We start from the raw sequence: 9,907 nt of genomic DNA on the forward strand, positions 1-9,907 counted from the left end.
TTCCTTTGTATAACTGATAAAGTAAAGTTTGTGTTATTAATACAAAAAATGTCAAAATATATAAATATATAAATACTTTAATACTTGCTAAAACAAACTATAAAAATTTCAAAGAAACGTAAAATATTAATATTTATTGTTTATAATATACGTGATAAAAATAATAAAAAGAAATAAAATGTATGCAATATTTTGATGCGAGAAAATATTTTATATCGCATCTAACACAACCACATCACGGATCATGTGCCCGAGCTTTTTTTTGTTGGTTGCGCTGGGGAAGATACTTCAAGGTCATATTTTATTAGCATAGATGACATGTATCTGATGATACCACCACATTCTACGTACTGTATTTATCTTTATCTGCATTAATAAAAAATTTATTTTTACAATCATACATTTAATAAATCAAAGTAAAGCTTTTATCGTATTTTTGAGTTATACATGATAAAGAAGCCAGTTTATTATGTAAAATAAAGTGGGTAGTGGTCTAATGGTGTTTCAAGTGAGAAATTTGCCAGCCACTAAATCTTTCGCTAAGCACTTCACATTACTAACTTTTACTAATTTCGGCACTGCTATCACTACTAACTACCCTTTTCCCTTCTTTTTCAATCCATCGTATAATTTTATCCATCAAATGATAGAAGCAGTGGCTAATGTGCTAGAATATTCGCCACTCTAATTTCTTTTGCAATTAAAGTTCAACCTCCAGCTGGAAAAAAATTTGTAATTAGAGATAGATGGAGCGTTTGAATATATGCCAAATGATTTACAGTAAGTCATCGCCGACGTTGAAAATATGGAAGCTATTACTGGGTTTCTTGTTGACTTTAATTACTTGAAAAAAGGATTAAAAGAATTTGATCGTCGGTTGCAGAAATTGGGGATTGTTTGAAAGAAAATCACCTCGTAATTTAAGACTATGAAACTGAATATATAACCATTCCAGCCAAAACTAAGAGCAAGATTATAAGCTTGTATATGTCGTAAATATGGGAGCTTTCCTTATTATTTACCAGAATGTTGAAATTACCTGATAAAGCTAAAAAAGAAAATTTAATTACCGGCGTTGAACATACAGAAATATTGTTTGCATAGAAGACGTTGGTCCTCCCGTAAATTTTGATTATTTTTGATATTCCCTTTTAAAAAAAACACTTCAATATTTCTTTTTAATATAATTCTAATTAATATTAAATTTTTGTATAATAGCTTGTTTTATTGCATAATTATAGACAATACTCATGGACGATTAGTCTCTCCAGCCCAAATACCTTTTTTAAAAAAAATATCTTACCCAAAAAACGCTCGATCCTTACTTTTTGATATTTCCGTTAATATCGTTATTTCTAAGGTCACATACAATATATTTAAGTTAATTTATCCTAAAATAAACAAAATCATACGTGAAATACTGAAATATAAATCTTTTTAGATAGTTACTCGATCCTACACAATAATATAAAGAGAACATTAAATAAAATATTCAACCAAAAGAGTATATATTTTCACAATTGAGTCTACAGAGGATGCAGAGTATAATTTACTGGTTAATACTATATAATTATGCTAATTTTATGCAGTACTACAAAACTCTATAGTATAGTAACAAAATATAGTATTTTAATTAACTTATGATTGGCGCAGAGTTTACTTCATCATAATTGAATTTAAATCATCCGAAATTTGACCACTAACATTACAGTACTAATGTGCTGCCAAAATCTCATTCACGATCCCATAAATTATAAATTTCCCAAACAAAAAAAAAAATTCAAGTCTGATGATACTCTGAAACATATAAACCATTCCAAATAATATATATAAAAATTATATACAATTCTTGTAAATAAAATTAATTATAGACGTAATTTTTATAAAAGTCCTAAATTATCGAATCCAAAAATTCTATAATTCTTTTTTTAGCACAGTACAATGGTTTTATAATTTATAAAACATTATTTTTTCTATTTTGTCAATATTTTATTTACTTATCAATATTTCAAGCTTGTTTGTATTTCGTATCATATCTAGGACATAGTAACGATAATACTTAAAAAGGCTGCGCCCCTCAACTTTATTACTTATTATATATTACAATTTATACATTATCCTCATATAATATATTCACTTATACTGAAAAAGTAATATGTAATATGGCAGAAATCGATAATCGTCGAAATATAACGTAATAATATCGACTTTTTCGTTACATCTATAATTATTAAAAAGTGCTACCGAAAAAAAATTTTTTAACGCCATTTATACCAATTTTGTTATATAATAAAAAAAGAATATAAATTAAATATTATACGTATGTAAAAGTAACATGTCAATTTTTTTTTCAATCCTTTTTCCTTCTTTTTTTCATTCATCTCATTCATCACGTATAATTCGGAAAAATAAAGATAAATATAAAAAGCAACCTGAATGTCGTAAATTCTCGCATTGACGTTAATAATATTCCTAATTCATTCATTCACATTACTATTATTTCGCACGCAAGATATTAATTATTAATTTTTCTTTATTTTTTTTTATTAAGAAATTCAATCTAACATATTACAGATATCTCATTTTATTATCATGTACATTTTAGATCGGGAAAGATTTTTTTTTTTGATTTACCAAACTTTAAGTTTGTATTGATTTATCAAACTTTATATAATTAGCCAGGAGATAAGTAATACGTACGTCTTAGCGAAATTTAAAGTACTGTATTGTATCATTTACCCCAGTATCACCGTCACTTTTCTACCCCCACGTGATTTTTTGTGGCGCATCAGCCTCATTTGCTTTTTTGCGTAACATTTATCTTAGAAAAATTTTAATTGCAAAATTTTTCACTTCTCGCACTTTTAAAATATTAAAAAATTAAATTTTCATACTTAAATTTAAAGTATAAAAAATATTGATTTCTTGCTCTTAGAATTTGTTTTTAAATTTAATAAAAAAATTATTTGATAAGTTCGTTTGATTTTTACTTGGAAATTTATGTCTGCTTATTTATTAATAAAATAAAACGCGTAACCCATAAAATAAATATAATAAATAACACCTAAATAAATATAAAAACGCGCGTCTCCTATGTCTCCTGATAGATATAATAAAGCAAATACAATAAATAACACCGTATCTACTAATAAAATAAATATAATAAATAACACCTAAATAAATATAAAAACGCGTCTTCTCCTAACTCTTAACTCTCCTAATAAATATAATAAAACAAGTATGATAAATAACCTAAATAAATATATAAACGCGCGCGTTGCCTAAAGAGATTTAAAAAATGTATAATGCGCTTATATTGTTACAAAGTATAATTATAACTCCACAAATATGTAAAATAATTCAATAAAAATAATTATTTGAGTAATGCTATACTTGTTAAGACTTTATTTAGCCTTCAAAGAATGACCAAAGTACCAAAATTACACTCTAATCTTTGTATAAAAAAGATAAACAAACAAAATAAAAAACAGTTAATATAGTAGTTAAAAATAAACCAACAATAAATTTTATACTTAAATAATTATTTAAACTCGATATTTACAGCTTTTTATAAAATTTTTGTCTGACATTAAAGAAAGAAAGAGAAAAAAGAAGAAAGAAGTTACGAAAGTTACAAAATCACTGTTGTAAATAAATAAATCAATGAGGCTGATGTGGCACAAAATCACGTGGGGGTAGAAAAGTGTGGGTTTGTATCCCAAGTTACACGTGTAGCTGATCACACGGCAGGTCTGTGCGACAGTGGAATTTCTCACATATACCCTACCTCAGTATTTTTCGCAAATAAAAATTTTATCATAATTGTCCTATGTCTATTACTTTAGTACTTTACTCGTCAAAGGGAATACAACCGCGAACGCTTTTCCTGTCGATATAGAGAAGTACCAACTTGTTGGCCTCATACCCAGCTGCGGTTGATACTATTTCCCAATTGAATAAAATCTATTTTGAAAGCTCAACACCATCAAGAAATTTTGGGACACCTCCAAAATCAAATAAGTTTGAGACACTGTCAATTGGATTTTCTCTGTGTTATAATGCTTTTAATAACCGATTCAATATGCCTTAAAAGCACCAGTGTCAACCACCACTTCGAGCCGTGAACAGGAATTACTTGAGGAAGTCGTCTCATTGCAGGAATTACTTAACAAATCTGTCCATGGTACGTGTAAATTTTAGGTTATACCGGCTGGTCGTTTCCTCGGGGAAACAGTTTGGTTATGAAATTTTTTCTAAACCGTCTTCGCATTACAGACTCCGATGTTGTTGTTAGCCCAAGATGTAATTGAAAATGATAGAGTAATAATTGTTATTATATTATTTATGCTGAAAGTCGGAGCGGTATTCAACATGTTAAACGACAGCGGAAAATACTCACCTCAAACTAATCAAGACCTTTGCGAAATGCTTCAGCTTCAAGTTTACTGTATTCATCGAACGTCCGAATAGGTAACAAATTCTTTTTTTTTTAGAATTACCTAGTTACGCGCCCCGCCCATGTTGTGGCAAGCCAGAAAAAACGGTTCAGTTTGAAGGTGATTTATGTGGAATAAGTTACTTAGCTATATCTCGTCGATAAATTTTGTATATATAGTAAAAAAATGGAGCGGGAAGTATGTATATTAAATGTATATTAAATGTATATTATTCTGTTTATTTGTAAATTTAATATTTTGTCTATTATATTGTTGATAGAAACAGATACGTTCTAAGATGATGCGAAAACGTTTTTCATAAGATGAAAGAGCGCAATTTTGATTTTAAAGACAACAACGAATCCAACCAACCCTATAAAAACTCTGATGAATGATCATTTTTATAGTTTTTATTCCGAAGAAACTCAGACACATGATCATTTTCCGAAAAACTTTTATAGGGCAATCGAACCGTCAAATTTATTGAGCCTTATTATTTTAATACTGGTAGCCGTGTTTCATATGGAAGGGCAAAGTAGTATATTAAACTAACAAGTAATACTTTTATTCTCACCGAAAATATATTAAGCAAATTGAAGCGAAAAGAAATATTGCATTTTAGAGACAAGGTTTCTGCCTTCAATAATAAAATCAAAAAAAAATTTGGGGTTTAATTATTATGTCAGAATAGTAGATACTTTTAACATAAAAGATTTATCAAAACAAAGTTGATTTTGGAAAGGAGGATGATGAGTGTATTTTGAAGAGAAGTAAAAATTTCTCTTGAAGAATATGAATTATTAATTAGACAGAAAAAAGAAAGTAATATTGAATCCCATCAAGATAAAATTAAAACCTTTGATGAAGCTAAAAGAGATCTTGAAGCCGATTTTCCAGATCTAAAAGATTTAAAAATCCATTAAAAAAACTTATTAATGTATTGGAGGGTTGGCGATATTACTTGTGGTTTATAGTTCTCTTTTCCCTTTCCCTTTCTCTCTCTCATTCTTCCCTTCCTATCTCCTTCCTTTCCCTTTCCCCTCTCTTGATCAGGTGGCAACAAGTTTTTTAAAAAACTTGGCTAAGTTATATTACCGATTTGTTCACTTTATTAAATATATTTATAACTAGAAATTAAAAATAAATAATTTTCGCAAATGTATTAATAACATGGTCCTAAACAATTTTTAAAGTTTCAATAAATAAAAATTTACCGGGAATTAATTGTGATGATATCGATTCTATCTAAATAACCAATATATTTTTCTTAATGGAATAATAAATTTCCAGGAAAAGATTCATTAAGAAATGGATATCCGTTCCATTACTAGTAAATCCGAATCCAAATCACAAATCATCATTGCATTTTGCATTTTCAATGTTTAAGATCGGCCGACACTTGATTAATGCATGATCAAAAAACGTCAAAACAATAAACAATGTGGGGCAATAAGGGTTTTGTTTTTTATCGCACCCGCGAAATTTCGCATCCCCATATAAAAGTCAAACCCAGTATTCTAAACCCTTTTTGATATACTAAATAAAATTGGAAAGCAGGCAAATGCGCATACTATATGGTTTTAAAAGTGTACATAAGGTTTGCTGGTAAAAATTGCCAAAAATGGAGGGAGCGATATATCGTATATGCAAAAAAATATTAAATCCAAAGATGTTCCTTTTTCGTTCCTTTTTTAAAAAAAGGAAAGAATAAAAGAAAATTGCTATATAAATAAAGAAAAGTGTGATTTTTTGAGAGATTATGCACATAAATATTTTATTTCATTATAAAAAACTGCGAAATGTTCTTTAAGAAAAAAGGATTCTTTGAAAAACAATAAATAAATAATAATAATAATAAATTTTTACAAATTTTTATATTACAATCTTAACAGGAATTTTTTTGACTTTGTTCTTAAATAAGTTTTTTTTTGATTTAAATTCTTAATGTATGGAATCCAGAATATTTTTTATTTATTTTTTATGTAATCTATTTGTTTACAGAATTTACAAACGTACAGTTGAATTTTATTACTAAATAGGGATTGTTAGGCCACACAAATTCAATTTTTCGGTTCACGTAACAATCAGTATGTATATTACCTTATTTGTATCCGGGATTGATGGATAAAACAGGAAAAATAAAATATATGGATTTTAATTATACTCTTCCTGCAGAATGTATTATAAATCTAATGTTTACTAGTACAAAAGATTTTAAATTTATATTATATCATAATCGGATTTATATATTTTTCTCAATTATTCTCATTACATGTTTCGCTTTCTATAGAGAAATTTTCCTATATTTCGGACATCAGGAGTTAAAACAAGGCGTGGATCTGCAAAATTTTACGTCTTTAAAAAATTACGCAAATTCACACCACCTACGGGGGTATACGGGTGTACAAAAATAGTGAATAACCTTAATAATAAGAATTTTCGCATTTTTTTTAAAATAAAATTTTACGTATCTTTTTATCAATGAGAATTTATATATGTTTTCAATAATAAAGATTCACGTATTTTTTCAATAATAAAAATTTTCGCGCTTCTTTTAAAATAAAAATTTTCATATTTTTTCAATAATAAAAACTTTCGCATTTTTTAATAATGAAATTTTTTACATTTATTTAATAATAAAATTTTACATCTTTTCGTTGCATTTCTTTACTAATAAAATTTATATTCTATTACAAACAATTATGAATTGAACAGTAAAATAACTACTCAAATAATCTCGCGTCATCATCATCTTCAGAAATTTCTTCAACATTATCATTATAATTAGTCATTTCTCTTGATCCTTCCTGAATTTCCGAAATATCACTTTCTTTTGGAAATGTATTTTCATTTAATAATACCTACCAAAGTAACAAATTAATGATAATTCCGATCATCATTTCTATAGATTTAAATTATAAACATACCAAGAAAATAGATGATCGTTGCTTAATGGCGTCTTCTGTGCATCTTATTTCGTCACTATGTGGATTTAAAACAATACAACAGACGGCAAGAGCAAATGAAATTATTGAAGGTGTTAAACAATTTTCCTTGGATTCTTTTGGCATTGCCTTCATAATAATTCCATTAATTACGAAAAGTCCAGTATTGTCTACTTTCCACAAATTCGCGTATGCTTCTGTAACACAAGGACTTTTTTTCCAATCAGTAATTTTTGCACCCGAATTTGTTTTAATTTCCGGAATATTGCATGTTTTAAAAAGTGTAGCTCTTATTTCTTTTGCGAGTATACCTCGACGATTTTTCATCTTGTCGAGACACTAGTATATTATCAAATAAATAACAAGATTAATATTCATAAAAATTATTATATTAAAGACTTTAAAAATAACACTTACGATAGGCATAAATTCAGAGTAAAATCGAGAATCCCAACGATGTCTCCCAATATCATTAATATATCCCTTAGACCCTTTTTCAATATATACCTCAAGATATTCCTTGAATAATTCTGGAGTGGGGTATAAGGATTTCTTTTGTATTTCTTTAGTAATCGTTACAATACCTTTCTGTTAAAAAAAGTTCAAATGTTGTCAAAAATATTTACAAATCTAGGATCAAAAACAACATTTACTTTAAAAAAAGCGGGTGATAAAGATTCTTCACGATGTATTTTTAAAAGTATTTGTTTTATATCCTCAAGTCTCTTTTCTTGTTTCAATTGGTTTTTCCATAAAACTTTATTTTGATTGTTTAATTTTTCAAGAAACTTTATGGGAATTATATAGTATTCTTCCTTTTCACTTTCTATTTAAGTGGAAAATGTAAATCTTAAAAATATACATTCAAATTTTGGAAGTACGCACCAGTAGTTTTTTTAGCTTTTGGCATTAAATTATCAGTATCATTTTTTCTATATTTTCTTGGAGTTTCTGATTCATTCTCCTCGGATACATCACTACTATCTTCTTCCTCCTCATTGGTAACCTTTTCTTTATCAGGAACTTCATTAAGGGGTTGTTAAAGAAATGAAATTAATATGCAAAAATAATTAGCATTTTATAGTACACAAATTAATTATATATCTACATATATAAAATTGATTTTACCATGAATTTGTTGATCGTGAATTTCATTTTTGAAGACTTTCTTGATGATCATCTTGACTATTTCTTTCAGGATTATCCTGACGAACTTTTCAATAATTGTGAGAAAGTTTATTACTTAGTTCCACTAGCCACAGTTTAATAATTCTTTGTTTATTTTGCAGTAAAGAAATTATCATTAATAAAAAATTTTAAATACCATCATTAAATTGCCTTTGACTTCTAAGACTTCTAAGAGGTACACGAGTAGTTTGAGTTATTGAATTGGTTTTTCTTCCCTTTCCTCTTTTTTTACTAGATCTTTCCATATCTGCCATGATTATTTTTAATAGTTGTATTGTAAAAAAAGGTTATTAAATGAAAAAGAGAGAATTAAATAGGGATGGAAAGAAGATTTAAAATAACTTTACTGTATTTATATGATCATGAGTTTATTAATAGCTTACTAATAAGTTTAATTGAAGTACTAATAAGTTTAATTGAAGCATATTTATACGTCATTTTGACCTCATTTTGCATCTCTGTGTAACCCTTATTTTAATTTGTATACTGTATAATAATTTTATGAATATGATTGCTAAAGTTCACCGGTAGTGATAGTTACCGTACCAGCATTATAATGTACTTTCAACCAGAATTAAAAAATCTAATAAAATACTGGCCAGTATTACATCATATTGATGACCAACACCACTGGTGATGTTTAGCAATATCCTAATTTTATTATGATACAAATTAATATATATGAATTTCAGTTTAATATTTAATCTATGTACTATTATTAAATGACTGTACTGTATTAAATAATTATGATATCATTACTGACAATTATATCATTTATATTATATAATTGCACTATATAGTTATTTCTTCCAGTTATTATTAAATATTTATGTAACATTGTTTCTCTTTAGGTCCAATCCTGCTTTGATTTTATGGATGTTCTCGGCTATTAATGTTAAAAAGTTATGATGTAGTACCATTAGATTCTATAATACACAGTGTTCATATTATACCAAGATTTCATAAAGAAAATGAATTTTTGATGAATAGAAATATTTTCTAAATTGTATATATGTTATCATTTCTTGGTTCAAATATTTAGTATTATATATTGTACTAATAAAGTTTTAAAATGATAATTATATTAAGCGTAAGTTATACAAAATAGTATATTTACGAATATTTTTAGTAAAGTGAGTTATCAAAACTACCCATTTAAGTAAAATTTATGCGAATTTTTAAAATAAAAATTATCGAGACTATATATTTAAGTGTAAGTTATACAAAATAGTATATTTACGAATATTTTTAGTAAAGTGAGTTATCAAAATTACCCATTTAAGTAAAATTTGTGCGAATTTTTAAAATAAAAATTATCGAGACTATATATTTAAGTGT

General features: G+C 26.8%; 1 protein-coding gene across 1 annotated transcript; it reads right to left on the minus strand.

Moving 5' to 3' along the window:
• Window positions 1–7,159: 7,159 nt before the first annotated feature.
• OCT59_015854 (uncharacterized protein) lies at window positions 7,160–8,823 on the minus strand (the record flags this gene model as incomplete). The annotated part of the gene is made up of 6 exons (XM_066132089.1): window positions 7,160–7,297; window positions 7,364–7,720; window positions 7,799–7,969; window positions 8,035–8,207; window positions 8,267–8,404; window positions 8,706–8,823. The coding sequence occupies 6 exons, from the start codon at window positions 8,821–8,823 to the stop codon at window positions 7,160–7,162; spliced, it is 1,095 nt and encodes a 364-aa protein (XP_066003115.1).
• Window positions 8,824–9,907: the final 1,084 nt, after the last annotated feature.

This window comes from Rhizophagus irregularis, chromosome 24 (genome assembly GCF_026210795.1).
Source record: "Rhizophagus irregularis chromosome 24, complete sequence".
In the NCBI taxonomy this organism is placed as follows: domain Eukaryota; kingdom Fungi; phylum Glomeromycota; class Glomeromycetes; order Glomerales; family Glomeraceae; genus Rhizophagus; species Rhizophagus irregularis.